Genomic DNA, 23313 nt, shown 5'->3' with positions numbered 1-23313 from the left:
TAAATTATGTCAAAAGCTTTCAAATATTTGTTTACATTACATACAAAAAATATATTTAGAATGATTTGGTTTTCATTCAAGTTTTTAAAACCAGAGCAGATTTCAACTCAGAAGACTAAATTACAATATATTAAATTCTAGAGTTTTTACAGCTCTTAATTAAAACAAAAGAAAAAAAAAAAACACCACCAAAGAGTAACACTTTTAGAAATGGGAACGCAAAATAAAGGGTGGTATCTCTGCTGAAGTTGTCTGTACTCGGATATAGATTAGATTCAATACTGCACCACACTTTGTCTATACATTAAAAACGAGTCAAGTAAGAGAAAAATGGATCTCAAAAAAGAATTTAAAAACCCAGTTAACCTAATAAACCATAACACTGTGTCTAAATGATAAGTAAAACCAAGGCAAGTACACGTAAACCAAATAATGAAACTAATCCTACAATAATTCAGTAAAAATCATTATGTCCCAGGTAAAACATCTCAATGAAACTTAAAGAATTAAAAAGGAAAACAGGATCACAAGTAGGTCAAAGTATAAAGCTTCCATGATAGCTGCAGTAAATCTTAAGATAAAAATCACCCTGAAAACACTAAGCACCATGTATAACACCATGCAGCCACCCTCTTGGTACATGCTGGAAATCTGTCAATGGATGGCAAAGTTCAACATGGGTTCTTACAGTTCTCAGCACACTACTTCCACTGATCATAAAATAGACCCAGATGCAGCAAAGCTGACTGCCAACTAAAAAGCAAAAATGTGAATATCCTGAAAAAGAATTGTAGTAAATGTGTAAAAATGTAAGCCAAAAGGACAAGGAAACACTCATTCCAGCTTTCTCTTTAAACATATTCAAGCTGGAATTAAAATACAGTATTGCATACCACAAAGGAAAAGCTAATGTATGTAATTAAAACTGATCTAGATTAAAAAATGAAGTAGAAGACTCATGTAAAAACAGTTTCTAAAGAAACTTACGTATATGTCAAATACATTGTAATAAAATTTTATTTTGGTAGTCTGTTGAGAAAAAGAACAATATCCAAGCTATTATATGAAAAAATAGAATTCTGATTATTTTCAACTGTTTCTCTTATTCTTATCTCTATAGCTTTCTACTAATCCTATCAATTTTCCTATCAAAATCTACAACTATAAAGCTCAGACTGAAGTCTGCTAGCAACATGACTTCAGCCACCAACGGGAAGGAAAAGGAAAGGCAATTCCCCAGCGGCTGTTTTGTAACATTAGCTTTACTCACAGATTGGTCCTAAGTCCTTTGGAGATTAATGTCATCTTGAAAGAAATGCCGGTGGCCCTACAACATTTTGTGAGAAAGAACTTAATGGGCAACTTGCCCACAATCAAGGCCTAACTAGAAGGGGTCAAATATATATTTTCAAGACCAAGAATTTGAAAGCAAAATTGTCTATGAAATTGTGTTAGTAATAGATAAATAAATAAATAATTATATGGCAGGAGAGAACCAGATGATCTTATAACTGAAGAACCAATACTATTACTCTGTTTAACTGATTTTTCATCTGTATTCCAGTCACTCCCTGTGGTTTTATCATTGCTTTGGTTAGATCTGCTGTTACTGACCTCTGTTTTTCAGTGATAAACTAGAGTGTATTCTTGGTCATATTGTTTTCCTGCACATACTGCTCCAGAATGGCCTTATATGCTCTTTTGATCTTTCATCAATTCATCATGTATAAATCTTAGGCTGCATGCCATCCTCACGTAGCTTCTTTTGCTACAATTTGCTCCATTTTCAGGAAGATCTCTCAGATTCCTGTCATCTCCTCTTTTCTTGAAAATTAAATGAACAATAGTTCAATTTTTGTCTTTCCTCATGATTTGTCCTATTTTTCTATTTCACTTTCAGGAACACATCCCTTAATTCAGATAGGAATCTGTATCTTGGGATACATAAAATTGCGCATACATTTCATAATGATTGGACCCACGGCCAAAGAGCCAAGCACACACAGCACCACTGAATGGAAGGGGGCCAATAATGCAGAAGAGTGGAAGCTTGCAATGGCAAGGACCAGCAGGAGGAAGAGATTTCACCCGAAGCCTGAGGTGCTCTTGCAAAACCACTTCACCGCTCTCTACACTGAAGAAGAAAGACCCATCACATCAGGGGAGACTCTGGCAGACCGATCTGCTCCTCATATATCAACCAGGGCAACTAAGAATAGGTGATGGGTGAGAATGAGACTGTAGGGAAGCAACTGGACCAACAGACCCTGTGCCATACAGGAACACCTAGAAGAGGCAGTGAGTGATTGTTGTGGGTGACTCCATGCTAAAGGAAACAGAGGAACCTGACAACCTAATCTCCTGTCTAGAGAGGCTTGTTGCTCACCAGGGGCTCGAATATGAGATATCATGGAAAGACTGTCAAGGCTTGTCCATGTGTTAGACTATTACCCTCTGCTGCTCTTCCGTGTGGACAATAATTATACCAAGGGCAAATTGTAAACCATCAAACAAAATTTCAGAGCTCTGGGGATGGTGGTCAAGGGTCTGGGAGCCCAGGTCATTTTGTCCTCAATCCTGCCAGTGATGGGGGAGGATGGTAGGAGTAGGAGACAGTTTTTCCAAGTTAACAACGGGCTGCACTGCTGGTATTGGCAACATGGTTTTGGTTTCTATGATCACAGAACGCTGTTTGAAGGCTGACAACTGATGGGGAGAGGCAATATCCACCTCATTAAGTGAGGCACGTGTGTCTTTGCCAACAGGTTGGTCAGCCTGGTAAAGGAAGGCTTCAAACTCTGGAAGAAGGGGGATGGGGAGCATCATAGAGGCTGGTAGTCAGCAAAACATGGCTTAAGTCGGGATGCCTCCAGGGGGTACATGCAGCTGAGGAAGTGTGTACAGGACATGGCTATGGAGGATCCTCTTACAATCCTGCTGGGAAACCTGCACGCTCGATTACCTCTCTGAAATGCCTGGACACCAGTGCATGAAGCATTGGGAATATACAGACGAATTAGAGATCTGCGTGTGGTCGCAGGGCCATGATCTCATTGCAGTTACAGAGATATGGTGAGATAGTTCATGTGACCGGGATGCTATCAGAGATGGCTATGTGCTTTTTAGGAAAGAAAGGCCAGGAAGGCAAGGTGGTGGAGTTGCTCTTTATGTGAGAGAGCAATTGGAATGTGTCAAGCTCTGCCTCGGTGTGAATAAAGAGTGAGTCAAGAACTTATGGGTAAGGATTAAAGGGCAAGCTAACATGGGTGACTCTTGTGGGTGTTTACCAAAGGCCACCTGATCAGAAAGTTAATGAGGCCTTCTACAGATAGCTGAAAGTAGCCTTATGATCACAGGCCCTGGTTCTCATGGGGGATTTCAATGACCCTGATATTTGCTGGAAAGCCAACACACCTATGCACAAAGAGTCCAGGAGGGTCCTACAGAGCACTGATGATAACTTTTTGACAGAGTTGTTGGAAGAGGCAATGAGGAGAGGTGTGTTGCTGGACCTTGCACTAACAAACATGGAATGGTTGGAGATGTAAAAGTTGACAGCAGCCTTGGCTGCAGTGACCATGAGGCGGTGGATTTCAGCATCCTGTGTGGAAGAAGCAGGGCAATAAGTAGGATTGCAACTCTGGACTTCAGAAGAGCAAACTTTTGCTTCTTCAGGAATCCACTTGGAGGAATCCTATGGATTAGGGCCCTTGAAGGCAGAGGAGTCCAAGAGATCTGGTCAGTATTCAAGCATCACTTTCTCCAAGCACAAGATCAGTGCATTCCTATGAGAAAGAAGTTATGTGAAGGGGGCAGAAGATCTACATGGATGAGCAAGGAGCCCCTGGCAAAACTCAATCAGAAGGAAGTATACAGGAGGTATTTTTTGACTGTTATACAACCTGTAAAACCTGTATGCATTTTTATAGCATATGTATGAATTTGTAGAGTAAAAAAAAAAAGGCATATTAAGGCATATTAAAACTAGAAATTAAATTTCAAAAACTCCAAAATCAGACAAAACATAAAACTAATATTTTATAATTTTAAATTTTAAAACTTAAAATACCAAGCAAGTGTATGCAGGCTTTACCTTTCAGTTCTGTTTATATAGAGGGCAGGGCTTTGCATATGTATCACACAGTATACAAGAAGGAAGCCTCAGTTTAAATACCTCATTCTAAAAGTTTGTCTGGTTTTAGTTACAGAAGCACAAAAAACAGTTCAGAACCAATAGGAAATGTTCTACTTTATCCTCCTCTAACTTAAAAATGACTAAGCTGGTTTTACTCAAGCTTTGTAATAATACAAACAAAAGAAGTTAAAAACAAAAACAAAACCTCCTGTTGCTTGTAGACTGAGAAGCTGAATGTCATGTCTCAGCCCTGGAGTTATTTTTATGGACATAACAATAAGCCACTCAGAAAAGAGCTTATAATGGAAAAAAAGACACACTAACTAGACAATTACTGCAGTGCAGCAATTAATAGTGATATTCCCTTCAAATGCATAATCCAAAACTCCACGCAAATGTGCTTGCCATGCAAAAAAAACAATTCAGAGTTAGTTGATTCAGATATACTGCAAATTATATCTGTAATGTTTGTGCTATGTAACTTTAGAAGAGAGTGAAAAAAAAGTTCCTACCTACTGGCCATGTTCCATTCAAGTGCTGGATTTTGAGAATTTCTTTCACTCTCTGGCAAAACCCCTCCTTTTCCATTTTCCTTCTCTGGTTTCAACTGATTCCAATGAGCAGTACCAATGTTTATAGATTGAAGATCTATTTGGTATTGTCTGTCTTCAACTTCTGATCCAGGGTCTCGAAGTATTCCTAGATTCAGTGCTCTTCTGTAATACCAAAAAAAAGGCACTTTAGAACAAATTGCAATGAAGAGAGCAATTGTGAACAAAGCTCAAAATCAGACTGAAATTTACATTGAACAAGTTTTGCTTAGTAAGACAATTAAGATATGTAAATAAGAAAACTCGGGTATGTGTTTTGCTACTCTTGATTACATTGAAGCATTAGTTTAGGTCCAGATCTTCAAAAGTATCCAGCTGCCTCTCTCTTACGGATTTGAATGAAATATAAATACATTTCAAAGTTTAGCCAGATCCCTGAAGTCGATATGAGATCAGTCCATTGACTTCTGTGGACTTTGAATCAGGTCCAAATGAGCAGCCTTATGGGAAATGCAGGAAAGCATCTACTGAATAGATAAAGGATGTGTTATTTGAGTCTTCAAAAAGAACAGCTAGATAGCGGTATTGTGAACAACTTTACTGTGAGATAATTGTTCAAACTTACCTGAAAGAAGAAAAATTAAAAAGAACATTCTAAGATGAAGAAAATCTTTTTAACACAGACTTTCAGTACAGCGTTGTGTTATTAAAATTCTTTTGACAAGTAAGAAATAAAACATTTTTAAGTGAACCACATTACTTGTGGACTCTGCCAAATTCTGCTGCATTGGAAGAATATTTGTATTTGCAGCTGAGCTTGGGGAACAGTCACATCAAGCTTACACAAAACATCAAGAGATTTTAGATGAGCGGATGCTGTAAAGACCATTTGTTCTTACTAGTAACCAGTATGAGAGGAGTCATCTACTATAATTTGCCTTCTGCTAATGAGCGCTAGGAATTCTTCCAAGAAATGAACTTGCCCTTTCTACATGATGAACCACATAGCTTTATCTGCAATGCTCATTTAGTAATACAATAAAAAAGCACAATTGAACTTACCACTTTTTTTTTTTTTTTTAAACAAGCCAGATAAAGGCACAAGGATATGATCTTGTTCATTTTTCTTTGAATCTATGCTCACATCAAATTATAGTCTATTATTAATGATTTCATATATTACTGAAGTTTGATTTGAAGAATTAAAAGCAGCACACTGCAATCTGTGATACATGCACTAATGCAACCTATAGTTGCATTAGTGCAACTAATGCACCATATTTCAAAGTGCAGTCCTAATGCTGCCCAAACCCAAACACAGTTGAAACTGCTGTACCCTTGCCATTGTCACTGATGGAGTATGCTAGCAGTTAAGATAATGAATTAATTATCTACCCACAGGGGCATGCAAATGGCAGGAAAGCCAACAGTTTTGACCAGAGTCACACCTGCTGAGGCAGTGTGATGGCGCCATTCCGTATCCTATAACTTTCTGAAATGCTTATCTGAAATGCACTGAAAATCTGTGATAGCAGTAGTGATATTTCAAAGTTAAATGTGGTTTCTTAAAACTTAGAAATGTGTTTGTCAACTTTTCACAGAGAGAACTAACCACAACAACTGTGTCTTTTATTATTCTTCCTACGCATTATTTCCTCAACATGTATGCAGTCTTATTTATTTATCAACTGTAGATTACAGTTTGGCCCAGTGTCTATTTACATACCTTGTTTAATGAAAGTAAATATTGGAATATGTGCTTTGTGAAATACTACTGGTATTAAAGCACCAACTTATATATTTTATGAAACCTTTTAAACGTACACAAAATACAGAATATGATCATTTCACCTGCATAATGAATCATTCTCTCCACTACTTAACAGTAAAGAAATTTTTTCATTCACTATTTATGAGCAGCTTGAGAGCTTGCATTAAACTGCACCTAGCACTATATTCCTTTGGCTTGTTCAGCACAACCATGATGTGGTGAACTGAATTCCTATAGCAAAATTTGTCTGTGTGCGGCAATATGAAACTCCACATTGTGACAATGGCTTTCTTCTCAAAAATAACTTAATTAGGAAAACAATGAAATCACTCTTTGACACGCACACACTTCCATGCAGCAAAATACACAGAGCTACTATTTGGACATAGGGTACTAGTATATTTCATGACTAGTATAATATTAATGTAATGGATTATTTTATTTTATTTTTAAAACTTTATCCAATTCGTTTTCCAAAATTCAAATTTCAAGGACCAATTAATGTCTGTTCTACTTTGGGATATCACAGCCTAACACTTTCATGCTGATATAAAATCTTCATTTTCATTCTGCTCCTCTATTAGCAATCTCCTATAGACAATACAAAACTTTTCCTCTGATCATGTAGATACACCTTTGAAATCCAAGCAAACAAATTATGCTTCTATAGATTGTCCACTTAAAGAAAGATGTATGCTACACGTATATAAAATATGAGGATTAGTTATTAATGCCTTGACGTTTTGACTAGACTGATAATTGCTTTCAGAAGTACAACTGCCAGCTTTATACAAGGATCAAATATAGCCTTTTTTCCAAATATGTTCATAGACATATTCACATGACAACTTATGTGTGGTTTTCTTTATGAATGTTTAAGTATGCCCCCCTTTTTATTAGGTATATACCATCTAGAAGGATGAGAATAGGTTAAAATGAAGCAGAATTGTTCTAATCTTAAACTTATACACTATGCATAAGCTCTGTAGTCTTTTTCATTCTGTAGCTCTCAAAACCCTTACAGAAAAAATCAGGGAAAAAGAATAAGCTGAGATTCATGACTTCCATAACCCTAGCATAAAAGATATTTTACTAGCTGAAATATAGTGCAAGAGTAATGATTTTAATTGCTTTACCCTTCTGAAAACAACCTCACTGTCCCATCTGAACCTTTCAGCAGGTGGTACAGACTACAACAGTTGGTCAATAATACAGTAAGATCATAAGCAAACAAAGAAGACCATAAGCATATAACAGGAAACACAGCTTTCATGTTTTTCTTTTCAAATTGATTTAGTCTGGGTCAGGCTTTTTGTATGTTTATATAAGAAACAGCTCATGTTGAACCAGTTACTTCATGCTGCTGAATAGGCATAATTCTGAGACCCACTATAAAGAAGTTAAATCTATCCACTTATAACTCATCTGAGACCTACAAAAACAAGGCAGGAAAAAAAAGCATTGTAAGTCTATACATTATGTAACAAACAAGAAATATTCACAGACTTCACACATAACAGTTAATTTCTTTCAGCACTTACTAGATCTCTGTGTGCACTCATTTCCCCTTCCAGGTATAGAGATGAGAACGCTATCCATTCAAATTAAAGGTTCTGCCCTGATGGTAAAAGATGCTTCCTATCTTAATTCCAAACGGAACAGACAATAAGCTTGGATCCAAATATACCCCCTACTTTACAGGGGTAAAAGTTGGACCTGGATACAGATGCTATGCAAAAGGACTACTTTCTCTTCTACTTCCACAGCTTGAGTACAAATGAGTAGGAAAGCCCATGATCTACTAACAAGAAGTGGCTGAACTAGTGTAGAAATCACAGCAATATTTACAGCTGACCTTGTGCTTCATAATTGCCTTTTTCGCATTCTGTTCAACGTAATTTCTTAACGTATTCTCCCTGACAAGGCCATTGAAAGTGTTATGTCAGACTGGGGGAACTTGAAACAACTGTTTCTTGGGGAAGCAATGGGCAACAGCCCCATTTGTGGTGAGATGCTACAGGGCATGATGTTAAGGGCAGAAAGAAAAAGTGTGGTTATCCTAGGGCATCTATGATGACAATGCAGGCCTTCCAAAATGCTGAGCTTTTATTAGTAAAACCTGAGGCAGGAATCAGTTTTCTGAAAAAAATGCAATTATTTTTTTCCCCCTCTCTCCTCTTATTGTAGCAAGTGGATGCCATTGTCACAAAGAAGCTAAAGCTTGAGTCACTGGGGGAAAAAAATAACTTTCCTATCATTGCAAAACATGTGCTACATAGACATGATCTTAGAGCCTGAATGAAATCATGTATCATTGCAGTTGGTGATGGAAGACTTGGATTTGTTTAAATTTGAAGAGATTAGAAAATATATGTTTCAGAAAGACCCAAAGAAATAGGAGAAAACAAGACAGGACACACAGGACACTGGAGAGGATAGGAGTGAGAAGAAAGATGGGATCAGGGCTCTAATGTTAAAATTACATAAAAGCTGTAGCTAAGAATATCCTCTTATTACAAGAAAGGAGGAGGAGACATCCTTAGGCAAGAAGAGTCAGTCCTGACAAAATTCTAGAATTTTGTTCATAATCCTGGGTATGCTTCTTGGCATATAGCTTGAGCTCCGTATCTTTCCTAATGGGTAACCTCATCTTTTCTTTCCCGGTCTGCTATCTGTCCCTACGGAGACTCATTTGTGGTTAACAGACATAGCGTTTTATGATGGAGAAACAGTTTAATCCGGGTCAGTAGTAGTAATCTGGTTCTCAAATGCTGCCAGTAGTATATCCTATCCACTTCTCACCATTTTTTGCTGTTTTTTCTCAGAGGTGTGCCACATATGGCTGGCTTTGCTAGCAGACACTACCTCTCTCCTCTCCCGCCCAGCCTCAGAAGAACCTGCCTACTGCCCCATCTCCACACTTGCTGGCAGCACACTCTGGATTGGATACCATCAAATTCTTTATCCAGATCACCGTTTTAGCAAATGAATACTAAACTCTAACTTTTATATAATTCTTATCTCAACACTGTAATGATTAAATACAAACTCAGTACAGTACGACTCCTGTTTCATGCTTTACCAATTACCAAGTGATGCTATCTCGTTCACTTTACTTATCATTGTAACGTTTAATTAATCTTTGCAGGCATCTGCTTCGTATCAACAGAAATTATATTCTCCCTTCTTAGCTCATTAGTCTTCTGTACAGCCAGATACACCATCATTCCCTAGAGAAGTACACTACATGGTGGGCGTCAAAGTGGTTATAAAGTACCTCGATTTAGCTTCAGCTTTGGAGGACCTTGTAAAAGAAAACATCAATACTAGCTCCATAGGCAAAATAAAAATGATTGACCACTTCTAAATGTTTACATAGTAGACAAATAGATCACATTACTAAAGCAGAGGAATAAGTTATTAATTGAATTCCAACTGAATACTTTTTGTAGTCATCAATAGTCATAAGTATTCAATGGCTTGCAGTGTTTATAGCTTTTTTGCATAGATATAAACCAATTTAAGAGGTGGATTACTTGTGCAATTAGCATGCTGAAAATAGAAGACCAGCAGTGACTGAAATATATATAAGAACTTCTTGTGATTGTACTAGGCAGTTTCAAACAATTGATACAGTCAAGTGCTAGTCAAAAGTACAACCTGGATAATTTTCCTCTGTTTTTATCTAATGCTGGTTAAATGTTTGACTTGTGTCTCTTATGCAGCTTGGTTCCTTTTGCTTTCTGCATACCTCCAGATGAATTTCATGGCCAAGAGAGAAACTGGTACAAGTGTAATAAAGCTGAAGAGGAGGATGAGACACCAAGTAGTTATAGAAAACTTCAGGTAACTCAAGAGTACACAAATTACAGCAATTACGGAACTCAGTGCTTTCAAATCATCATAACAATAAAAAAAAAAAAAAAAAAAAAAAGATTCTGCTGTGCACTAGTGTCTGCTAAGGCATCATTCAAAACACGAACGTCAGAGCGCCTGGGGAAACAACAAAGGACAACTGGATCTACAGGACAGATCACCCAGACCCACAACCATCCAGCAGACCAAGTAATAGAAGAGTGCTAAGGTTTAGCCGAGTGTCACTGTGTGTCTGTTAGTCTCCTCAGAGTCTGGAATACATATGGACATGGTGTTAGATACATGTATAGAAAATAAAGCTTTGAAAAGGAGCTTGATTTACTGCTATTTCAGGACAGCTGAGCTTTAAGACACTTCAAGCACAGTGCAGAATCTACTACTAAGAATGTGCAGGTTCCCTGCAAACCGAAAGACATTGAGGGAAGATGTTCATGATCTTCTGCAATGCCATCACACTATCTACAATTGTTTCTCTTAAGTATTTCCAACTGTTATTACAGTCACATTTGAAACAAATGTAAATAGGATACATACAAACACAGACTTACTCCTCTCACAGCCTCTAGACTTTCCCAGTTGTTCAGCAAAAAACTATCTTCTACAGAAGATAGTAATAATAAAGCTATTTTTTTTTCAATAAATCTTAACAAAATATGCCATTTACTTTTTGCTGAAAGTTTTCAGCGCAGCTTTTTTCTTGCCAAGCTGGAGCAGACAGGTCTTCCCTTACAATTAAATTGTAATCTAAGTATAAATATAGACAACAATACAGATAAAAATCTCAGTTCTTAATCCTGCTCCGAGATGTTTTCGAAATAGGAAACAACTGCTTTTCTTCTGGCTTTGTATCCTTCACTTAACCAGTTTCATCAACTACTACTACTGAATTGTGCAGATATTTACTTTCACCCTAAACCATTTTTAATAGGACTGTTTCACTGAGCTACCATAATGCAAAAGGAAAGAAATATCGTTTTTGAACACACAGAAGAAGAAATCTGAAGAACTGAATTTAATGTTTTGAAAATATTTTGCACATGTGGCTGATACCCTCCCCAAAAGACTAGAAGATGCTGTTTTGGCTACAGCAGAGGTGACAAACCTAACAGGGTACATGAATGTGCAGAAGAGCTAAGTCTGCCAGGTGCCCATACATTGTGCACAAGGAGGCCAGGGACAAGGGAGGCTGCTGGGACAGGCCTCTGGGCTGGCCACATTCCCCTCTCTTCAAGGCTAGAACATGCAAAAGGAAAATAGGAGAGGCAAGTTTCATTTGTACACTCCCTAAGCTTATTATGTGACTCTAAGCAACAAAATTAACATCTTCAGCTATCAGTTTACTCATACACATCGTGAGCATAATGCCAAAATCACATTGTAAATATGATTAATTGCATGTAAAGCATTTAGATAGTGTGTTATACGAACACAAATGTATGAAAATATTTTAAAATTAACTACTGCTAATTTTTAAACAAGATATTGTTTATGTAACTTAAATATTTTTACTTAAATATTTTCAGTTTGAAAACTAGCGGGTACATATTCAAAGGAAAAAATAACAGCATCCCTCCACCCCCACTAATTACAGTGGTGGTGCCAGGTGGGCGCTACTATAAATCTATTTGCTATCCATTTAGGAGGGTCAGAATTTAGTGAACTAGGCTACACCAAGGAAAGGACACGTAGGTGTGCACTGATCATATGAAAGCCACTGAACACATGAAAGGAATTACAGTAGATCGCACATCAAACATTTCAGCCTGGTGCTTCCTTCCACTAGTCCTACAGGCAGGAAATGCTCTACATATCCTGCGAGGTGACCAGACATTTAGAAGCAGCCCCATGCTCCAAGGGCTCTGGTACAGTCATTTCCTGTAAATAAGCTGATGAACTTTTGCAGTGCAGTTGTCCTCTAGAGTTGTATCTGGAACACAGAATGAATGATCCTATGATGAAAAGGTATGCAATGGTAAACTACAAAGTAATTTCAGCCTGTCAGGGAAAAAAAGGCATGAAACGCAACAAAGCTAAAGTTTGCAGCTGTGCATTTAGATGTCATCTGGTTTAATGACTTTTGTAACTTTATTGTTTAAATTCCTCAGCAAAAGTAACAGCCTGAGCAAGTCTGCACTTTTAAAGATCAGTTTTTCATTTTTATACTGTTTAATGTTTAGACAGTTTGAGGAATCTCATTATATTTCTTAAGCATTCACCCAAATTCAGGGAGCATAGTATAAATATACAGTTGACAGACTGTATAAATGATAAGTATGCACAATTCCAAAGGAAGGTCTGTATGATATTTTTGGATGCCAAATGTTTCTACGAAAAACAAGTGGAATAGAGTTTCTCTAAATAGAGTCAGTGAGGACTGAGCTTGAAGAGTTTAAGTGGAAGTCTGGGGTAGGGAGGTTAGCAAAAAGAACTCAAAACACAATGTAACCCAAACACTTTTATGCTTTTTGATTCACAGTAGAAATAATTTTTATCTCAAAACTTAATGCTGTTTGGCTGTAAGAGGATCTTTCGTCTTGATGTCTCAAATATTTCACGTGTACTTGGTTTACCATGTAGCTAAAGTAAGCGATCTTATTTTGTCATTGCTTTCACCCTGTATTTTACATTGGTTTAGTTGATCTTTTCACCTAGTTTACTGATACAGTACCTAGCCCTTTTTAGTTGTTCTATAAATTGACTTGGAAATGTTGAGTTTCACTGAACACAGTCTTCATATTGTATGCAGGGAATATCTTTAAGTGGTGCAGTGTAGTGAGGTATGATGGTACAATCTAGAAGACATACTGTCCACAGTTTGTTTGGTAAAATGACTTGGACAGGATTTCTTTTTGAAATATTATATATCGATCTCATACCTAAACATAAGTCGAATTCTGTACAAGTATCACAGAACATTAGAAATAAATACCATTTTTTTTCTTTATACTTAACAGTATCTACCTATCCATATTTTCAGTATGTATATATGGTAATAGATGTTTGCAGCATATACAGTACAACATGAAACCACTCTAAATCTCAAATATTTAACTGTTTAACTTTCCAAGACATAATTCACATTTACCTTTGACATATATTAATCTCCCAAACGCCACTTGTGTTTGTTTTTTTTTTTTTTTTTTTTTTTCAGAATTGTTGTATGCATATTGGCAAGTTGTAAACATTTCAAAAATACTGAATATTATATTGTAAAATACCCCAATAATAGTGTGATACCAGTAATAGCTCAACCTACTTTTTAAAAGTCATTTTATGCTGAAAAGGATGAAACACTTGTCTTTCTTAAAAATTATACTTAAAAAAAATACTCCTTTCCTGTAGTCCTTGCAATGCCTTTGTCATTTAAACGTCATTGGGAAACTGTCTGGGTAGAAGACCCATTCCATAATCAATATGAAATATATTACCTTTCACCAAGGTTAAAAACAGTGTTGTCTTCCTTTACACAACATTAAACTACTGTTATTAGCATTTCCATATTCGGTACAAATTCAAGATAGATTGAAGGGTAGTTTACTGCTAAAAATGCTTTGAGAGGAAAAAAAAAAAGAAGAAAGGTATACATTTTCTGAATTGCTTGTCAGTGATTCTTAGACTGTAAAAGGCAGAAATTATTCATATTCCTACAGAAATAAAATATAATAAAATATATATTGCACGGCATATATTTTACATTTCCAAAGATTTATCATACGTATACTGAAAGAAAACAAAACGCTATGAGTAGAGAGTCAACACAGTTTCAAACTGCTGCTAATCAGTTTGGTATCAGAAGAAACTCTTAGAGCCATCTATGCAAATCTGATCTTCCCACATGAATCATTCTCTGATAAAATGAGGAATGGCATATTTTGTACACATTATGAGCTGTATGGGACACTTTTTGTGTCTTTTAAGGCCATAATGACATGACTAAGGCATGCTACGTTTTATTGAATATTCTCATATATCAACTTATCTACAGGATGCATTTGGATCTCATTAGAAAATTTCAAATTCAGAGGAAATGCGGGGATTCGTTTTATTTTAAGTAATTTTGGACAAAAAACTACTTGAAGATAGTAAAATACTTAGTTTCAGCCAGATCTCCCCCAGCTCACAGGTTATGAAACTGCAGCCAGCTAACCACTGCTAGTCTGTTGAAACTAGATGCTCAGCTCACATGGTTCTGAATTGTTCTTGCTTTTCCATTCTGCAATTCAATAAATATTGTGAAATGCAATAAATATATAATATGATGTTAGAATTTACTCCATTATTCCAGTCCAATACCAGTGCATAAAAATATTTGTTTGTTTGTTGTTGTTGGAAAGGACCTTAAAGCCCACCCAGTTCCACCCCCCTGCCATTGGCAAGGTGTCCTGGTTTCAGTTAGGACAGTTATTTTCCCTCCTAGTAGCTGGTAGGGTGCTATGTTTTGGATTAGGATGAGAAGAGTGCTGATAACATGCTGATGTTTTAATTGCTGCAGAGCACTGCTTATACTAAGCCAAGGACTTTTCAGCTTCTCCCTCTGTCCTGCCAGCGGGCAGGCTGGGGGTGCAGCAAGAGCTGGGAGGGGACAGACCCAGGACAGCTGACCCAAACTGGCCCAAGGGGTATTCCATACCATCTGACGGCATGCTAAACAATATATAGGGGTGGCTAGCCGGTGTGGGGGGGCCAGCTGCTCGGGGTAGGGCTGGGCATCAGTCAGCGGGTGGTGAGCAATTGCATTGTGCATCACTTGTTTGTACATATTATTATTATTATCATTATTATTTTCTATCTTAATAAACTGTCTTTATCTCAACCCACAGGCTTCACTTTCCCGTTTCTCTCCCCCATCCCAGAGAGGGAGGGGGGAGGGTGAGCGAACGGCTGTGTGGTGTTTAGCTGCCGGCCGGGTTAAACCACAACACAGGGACACCTCCCACCAGACCAGGCTGCCCAAAGCCCCATCCAGCCTGGCCTTGAGCACCTCCAGGGATGGGGCATCCACAGCTTCTCTTGGCAACCTGGTCCAGTCCCCAGAATGAGGGAGGACAATCACCTCCCTCGCCCTGATGGCCATGCTGCTTTTGATACAGCCATGGATATGGTTGGCTTTCTGGGCTGCAAGTGCACAGTGCCAGCTTATGTTGAGCTTCTCATCAAGAAACACCCTCAGGTCCTTCTCCTTAGGGCTGCTTTCAATCCATTCTCTGCCTAGCCTGTATTTGTGCTTGAATTTCAATACTGAAATTTATCTAGATTCACTAACATAATATGTAAGATCTGGGTTGTCTCAAGAATGTACCAAGACTGTGACTGGATGGAAACATGAACACGGGCAAGCTCACAACACTGACATGTTTTTGTAGTGGAATGTGGAAAATTAAAAAGATGTTGAGACAGCTTTAGAAAAGGAAGTAAAAATCACCTACGCAGCAAACAGGGGCAAGTGACTGACTGATAACCCAATTAGGAAGCTTATACATTTCCTGTTGAAAACACCATTACCTGACTTGAGAAAATCAGATTTGATTTAATGTTGATTTTTTTTTCATAACAACCCCCCCCCCCTTTTTTTTTTTTAGCAGACATTTACTCTCTTCCTGCTTCTAATTTAGGTTGCAAATTTACTCGTTTCTCATGATATTGATAAACCTGTGAATGCAAATTTCCTTTTATAATTACCACAGTCACCTCTTTAGACATGACGAATCTCTGCATATTAATTGCATCTACCGTACTGTGTTTTCAGGCAAGGAATTTGGTGTACCCCTACTCTTCCTAGTCCTTCCTCTTTCTCAAAGATGTTTTACCCTCTGACATTGGTTTTCCTAAGTTTACATCCTGGGTATTTGTATCTGTAAGTCTGACCTTTTCCCTTTGTGATTTAAGTTCAATTTTACTTCTTTTCTTCAGTTATGTCCTATATAATGAATAAATTCTCAGTTCAAAGAAGTCAATGCAAAATCATCAGTGCCTGTAAAATTCTACCACTGTAAGTTCACTGTAAGAGAGAATTACAGCCTTGAGTTCACATGCCTGTAGGCAGAAACTCTTGCTACACAGACAGAAGCTAACCTATATACAAGACCTCAGTTATACAAGAAATGATTCTTTTAGTTTCATGTCTAGTTCTTTCTAGAGCAAATTTAGTATCGATGAATTACTAACTAGCATCCCAGATTGATTAAATGCAAGCATGCTCATTTTAATTCTTACAGGAATGAAGAGTCTGAAAGGTAATTTTCCAAACTGCTGTTTCTCTTATCTTTTTTTTTTTTTCATAGAACTCTGGGACTTGAACAATCAAGATGTTGTTATCAAAACACAGGATAAAACACAAATTATCTGTTAAGTTCTCTGTTTAGAGAATTCTTGAACAGAGTGCCCTTGAACTGCCTGCTCTTGTATTATTCTGTATTGGACATTTATAGGTTTCTTGTCAAATGCTTGAGAACCATAAAAATGTAGTCCCCAAAACTTCCAGATTCCCCATGACGTTATGGTGGATTCTTTCTCCTCTCTGAAAAAGCTTTGAACAGCCATCTCCATTGTGAAACCGCTTCTGCACCATCATTTTCCAATTTTTCTCTGGCTTTGAGGGAAGACTGAAGGAGAGGAAAAGAGTGCTCCACTATAGTATATTTTGACTTTGGAGATTACAATATACCTATTGAAGGTATTTCACCAGTTCTTTTAGGGACTTAAGGTAAAGCTTTTAAATACGTTACTACTAGTGAACTCATTTCCTCTTTACAAGATCGTTTCTAATCGTTCTCATAGCATGACTATCTGAATCACACCTAAAAGTCAAGCATATTCTCCTTGACATACTACCACCAAATAAAGTTTTCAAGTACTAACAATTTTTGACAAGAAGTATCAAATTCCATATAGAGATCTAGGAAGGCTTTCTTAAAAAGCCCAATCAAACAGGAGACTAAAGCCATTAAGAGGTATTGTGCACATCACTGAAAGGGACTCTCCCTCTCTCTTTTCCCAAACATTTTTAATTAATTTAGTGAAACATTCAGAAGATGTGGAAGGATGCAGCAGAGCTTCAGGAGAGATCTCCTTGAGAAGTCAGTTTACAAATAAAAATTCTGATACACAGATTCTTGCCATAAAACCTGTAAAAAAAGCTATGAATATAAACAACACATTTTGAGTCCCATTCCTTCAGTCTACTGTAAAACCACTAAATCTTTCACGTTATTAAATGCAATTACTGCAACTTACATTTACAAGCAGTTATCTGAGATTGAAGTCACTAGATTTATTTCTTCTATGACAAAATAAATTGATAGCTTTTGTCTTGATAGTGTACTACTGCTAAACCTTTAACTGTGATACCAACAAACTGATGTTTCTGACAGTAAACTTTTATGTGCCCACAGACTACACTATCTTAAAAGGGGTATTTATGTGGAGGTTTTTAAACATATTTGGAGTATTCTTTAAAAGGTGAAAAACAGAACAAGTGGAATCTGGTAGGAAACTGACCTCAAAACTCATCATTAGTACAAAAGTATAAAATATACAAAAATCATAAAGAATCATATGGAACAGGTAAAGGACATGACAAAAATAGCCAAAGCCTACACTCAATAGTATTCTTATTAATGATAAACTGTTGCTGAGGCAGCTTTTGGCAGCAGGACACAATACATTCTTAGAAGCCTACCTCCCACCATAGGAAGCCACAGAATACACCACTGCTTTTTTAAACATTAAATAGAAAACCTTCACGGTAAATCACTTAAAGCCTATTAAAGCCTACAGCATATACACAAAGCTGTCAAAGATGTTTTTGAACAGAGGTTTTACGTGAGCTCCACTTACAGTGTGATGTCAGGCAAGACTAATCCTCATCTACTAGAAAAATCCCTGTATATTTACAGTACTTTGTCAGGGAGTTCGAGAAACTCCACAAGGCACCCAAAACATATAAATGATGGAGGCTATGAAGAAAATTCAGTGTTTTACTTTCTGCCTGGAGCTAAAAAAAAATAAAATAATACTGCAAGGACAGTACATAGACGCAGACATACACACAGATACCCTGCCCACTTAAGTGCCCATTTGGGAAACAGCAAATTCTGTCATCTGCATTTTGTTTGAGTCCAGTTTAATAAATACTTTTTAATTACTTATTTTTATAAGCTGCAATGCATGAGGAGCGCAATAAATTTGTTAAAATTGTTTTTAGAAAGTAACTTCACAACTCTTGCAGTTACATAATATAGTGGGGATTTCTGGGGGGGGCCAAGAACCAAGAAAACCATTGCAAGCTTTCTGAAGAATAAGGCATATATGATAATGGTCTGAGACAGCACATAACAGAGAATTGCCCTCCTCTCAACTTTTGTTGAATATATTTGTACGTATCCTGCCTTAAATGAGGAAACGGAGAACTTTCAGATCTGCTTTGCAGCTGGATTTGTTAATCTGCAAGTTTCTTCTTTTTCTTTGAAAAACTGTCACATACAAAGATCAAATAATACTATTCGATAGTTAAATACCTTTGGTTATCAGGAAAAGTTCAAATCCATTCTGGTTCTGTCTTGCAAAGACAGGATATATCTATGTATGTATATTCCTATGTCCTACTCAGATCACTTCCGAACCTGTTTCTATTTTACTTGCTGGAGAAAAACTATCAGACTATCATGTCAGAACAATGTAGTATCTGTGATTTATGTCAATCATTGACATTGAATTCAATGGAGATGCCTGACACTATCCCTGTATGTTATTACTCTCAACCTACACTTGTGTTAGCCATTAACATACCAGCATTAGCCATCGCCTTCTCACAGGGACAAGAAACAAACAAAAAACCCAACAACTACCAAAAGCACCAGAGGGCATGAAAAATGTTTTGAGAGGCTGAAGAATGTTACATTTATCTTTGTGTCCTACAACTAACAGACCCCATAAGAATAGAATATATGAACCAGTTCTCAAACATACAAAAAAAAGCCACAAATGAACAAAAAAAAAAACAACTAATGGATTTATGTCTTTAAGGACACACAGACATACAAAGAATAGCCTCTGAAATGCAACAAGAACACTGTATATTACTTTTAAATCTGTATTTATCTGCATCATAATCAGGTTTAATAGCAATTAAGCATGACTCTTGTTTGTACTTAGGGTGGTTGAGCACTCAGCTCTCGTGGAAAATCAGTAAGGGCCAGGGATCATACTCACTTAAATACTACAATTTGAGTTCTTTACGATAACTGCAATTAGGCTTCAATTTTACCATGGGAGCTTTGAATTGAGTCCCATGTTCAAATATCTTTCCTGAACTAACTTAATAAATAATTAGCCTGTATACTTCTGATAATCTTTTTTTTGTTAAATAATCAAAACCCAAAGTACTTAAAAACGTTAAATGTAACAGACTTGAGCAAACTGTTTTTCAAAAGAAAAGATCTCCTATCCAAAAAGTAGTTTAAGAACTGTGGTATGAATTTGTCATAGATAAAAACCCTGTGAGGGACATCAGAGAACCCACAAATATCTATGGAATGAACCGCAATCTGTATACAGAAGTTAACAAATGTCTCATTACAAATGGGATATGGTTTTCCCAGTAACAGAAGCACAGAACTTGCATTATATTTAACTTGAGATCCTGTCATAATTAAAAATACTACAAAGAAAAAAGTCTGTTTTATATATTACTGGAAAATACTTTTCAACAAACAAAACAGTTGTTGAACCAAATGTAATGGAAATTATAATTGCTCACAAACAATTGAGAAGACATTTGCAATATAATAATAAGTTTTTAAAAGTTTTCCTGAATTATTTTAGAATAAATTATTTACTACAGCCATGACCTTTGGATGTTAATTTTCACTATATAAGACAGAAAAAGTAAACTAGAAGTGGTCACACAATTATTTTATTTTATTTTAAGAATCAGCAAAGGAAACCCAGGGAAGAAACTAAGGAGTTTGCATAAAGTAAACAAACTTTACTGAACTTAAGTAATCTGTATAGGTGAGACCACTCCATCTCTTAAAATTGCATTAATTCCTAAGGATCAACTAATTATTTTCCCCACACTAATAGAAAACCAGACACCTCTTTCTCTTACTTCCCAGTATTTTACAGTAACAGGCAAAATACTAAAACTAAAGGTTAAAGAAACAGGAAGATTAAAGGGAGGTAACTTGAAAGAAGGAAAGAAATGTAAAAACTGCAATAATGTTGCTTTATGACATAAAACATACAACACAACTCACATAAATAACTCTACTTTTCAGATTTCCTTTTATTTTTCAGTTTTACAGCTTATCTGCAAAATTTTTCATTGCATTCAAGTTGCTGACTATCTAAACTGTGAAAGGTATCCTGGGATTTTTAAATGCTATTTCATGTCCTTTTTCTTTGTCTCTGTGCCTTTTTTGTTTACCTTTTAAAACTGTTACAGTATGTTTAATAATGCCAATGCTCAATCTGAGAATTTTATTAAAATTCCTAGTTCATGGTGTCAGAATCTGTGCTGTGTTTCAAAAGCCATGAGCATGATGGTGGATTAAGCTGCTGCAAGCCCAGGCTGCTGCAATCCTACCCTTTTGCCAGGGCTAATCCTTGTGTGATTATGCAATAAATGGGTTCAGGGGAATGACCTGACTGAAAGAAAAATAAATGCCCGATGCCTCCAAAACATTCTGAGCTCATTTAGCTCCCTCAGCAAGCTCTCTACACACAAGTACAACCAGTAATGCCACAGAGCTGCAAAGAGGAGTGTGTCTTAGAAGAGCTTGAATTCAGATCTGCAGCCTAGGTGGGCACAAAACTCATTGTCCAAAGAAGACTTTGTCCAAAGTTGTGCTTTGAGTCCCTGCCTACGGCAGTGGGGTTGGAACTAGATGATCTTTAAGGTCCCTTCCAACCCAAACTATTCTATGATTCCAAGACCATGGCTAAAATAATATTAAAAGTCAATGTTACATCCACTCTACTCCGGGCTTCTCCAAAGAAACTCAGACATGATCCAGTCTTCTATCCCCTGTGCTGAATCAAGAATTTGTATTTTTCAGACTTTCAGTTCTTCTCATATTTTCAAATGGGAGGGAAGTAAATAGTTATACAACCAAATTTCAGTGAAGTAGGTGTGTTTTAGTGCTTTCTGAGGAGAATCAAAGACAAGACTTCTAAGGGGTTCATTTAAAATGTGCAAAAACATTATGAAAGAAGGAGAAGAAATGACTCTTCCTTGGTAGCAGAACACAAGAATTGCAAAAAACCTAAGGTCTCAATTAAAAAATAAATAAATCAAAAAACTATGCATAGAAATATACATAACAATCATTTAAAGATTAGGAAAAAGCAAGGCAAGTAGTTCAAAATAATGAGCAATTAAGTTTGTAAAATGGTAACGGAATATAATGAGAAGTTTAAGGGGTTTAAAACTAACCATAATTCAAACAATTCTTGGATTTTATTTTGATTGGCTTTGCTATAATAGGCTTAATCACAGCAGAATTGCAGCTTTTTTGTCAGGAAATGGAAAAAAACATGACTTTATAACAGCACCTCAAAGCAGTACATACAAAAGAAATCATAATCTCTTCTCCCCCATTCAAACACCGTAAATATATTACAGATTTCTAAACTGAAGTTATAGCAATTTCATGTGGAAAGCTCCATACGTGCTACAACAAATGCTATATAACTGTGTTAAAACAGTATTTGAGACAGTGAGAAATATCAGAAGACAAAGGAAACTGAGTTCACGTTGCTGTGTATCTTGAATTTAGTGTCAACTTTGCAATAGTTAATATCACCCATAGCTGAGAAACCTTGTTACAGAACAAAGTGTCATGCACTGGCACAACAGAGAAAGCAATGTCCTTGTGGAAGTCGTGTTTTTCAACTGCTATTTATGTCTGATCTTCAACTGTCCATTGATGGTAGCTTTCTTAAATAGTCACAGAAAGAGAGTAGACACTATGAAAATCATACGAAGTATAATACTGCACACTTTGCAGACTCTTTTTCTCTCATGCTTGTCTCCCCATACTCACAGCCTGACCTGAGCTTGCAGGTCGGGTTAAAGAAAGTCTAGAGCCTTTCCCAGTTCAGTTTGAAATTATACACAGTTATTAGTGAGAATGAGCTATACCCAAATAATGAAACAATCATAACCACACTGTAAAGTCAAAAGCTTTACCAGAAAAACTAAATGCAGTTGGCCTGGGCACTGAGATCTTCACTCTACTGCAGCAACTCGTTCACCAACTAGCAACGGAAGTGAGGCTAACAGCCAAAACAAGGCCTGTACATGGAACATGAGGTAGTTACAATCCTATTTGCCTGCTGAATTGTGTGTGCAGTCACAGCTGGTCAGTCATTGACCTGGAAGTGGCACACAAGGCCATGGGATACCACTGTATTGCGGTGCACTGCTAACCTGCAAGCACCTCCATGAAGTGCCCAAGCTCACGGTGATTCTCCTCACCATACCTCCATGTTGGAGTCCCTCTAAAAACACATGGGAAAGTTTCCATGATCTTCTAGGTCAAACCTGAAGAAGTTGAAAGATCTTTGAAGAAATCACTGCCAGCCTCTGGATCTGCACTTTCTGACACAGATAAGCAGATCTCTGTGAACCTCCAAGAAATTAACTTCTTTCCTCCTCCCCTCTCCCCATGAAGGGCTGGGATGCTGCTAGGGCGAAGAAGACATTTGTGCAAATATCTCAGCCAAATCAGAAGCAGCGTACTCAACTGAAAACAAGGCAAAACTTTGCAGATAAAACCGATACATTAAGTTAGTAAAGCGGAAATGAAAGTAACAATAAATAATGGGGGGAGTGCTATTTTAATATTGAAAACTTTTCTTTTTCAATGTACACATTGCATGAGAGTTACTAGGAGAATTCAAAAAATAACTTCAGCAGTTTAATGGATTTCACCTTTGCTGTGTTTGAATGAATTGGTTAGTCGTGTGAATAGATTCTT

General features: G+C 36.9%; 1 protein-coding gene across 8 annotated transcripts in view; it reads right to left on the bottom strand.

Moving 5' to 3' along the window:
- VPS13B (vacuolar protein sorting 13 homolog B) overlaps positions 1–23313 on the bottom strand; it is a 468066-nt gene that overhangs the window by 164540 nt on the left and 280213 nt on the right. For all 8 annotated transcript variants that reach the window (XM_035319261.1, XM_035319264.1, XM_035319260.1 and 5 more), the window contains one exon: positions 4648–4851. In XM_035319261.1, the coding sequence (XP_035175152.1) occupies positions 4648–4851 (204 nt within the window). The remainder of the gene's footprint in view (positions 1–4647; positions 4852–23313) is intronic.

This window comes from Oxyura jamaicensis, chromosome 2 (genome assembly GCF_011077185.1).
Source record: "Oxyura jamaicensis isolate SHBP4307 breed ruddy duck chromosome 2, BPBGC_Ojam_1.0, whole genome shotgun sequence".
NCBI lineage: Eukaryota > Metazoa > Chordata > Aves > Anseriformes > Anatidae > Oxyura > Oxyura jamaicensis.
Note: the sequence above shows the minus strand (reverse complement) of the source record. Positions and strands in the feature narration are given on the sequence as shown.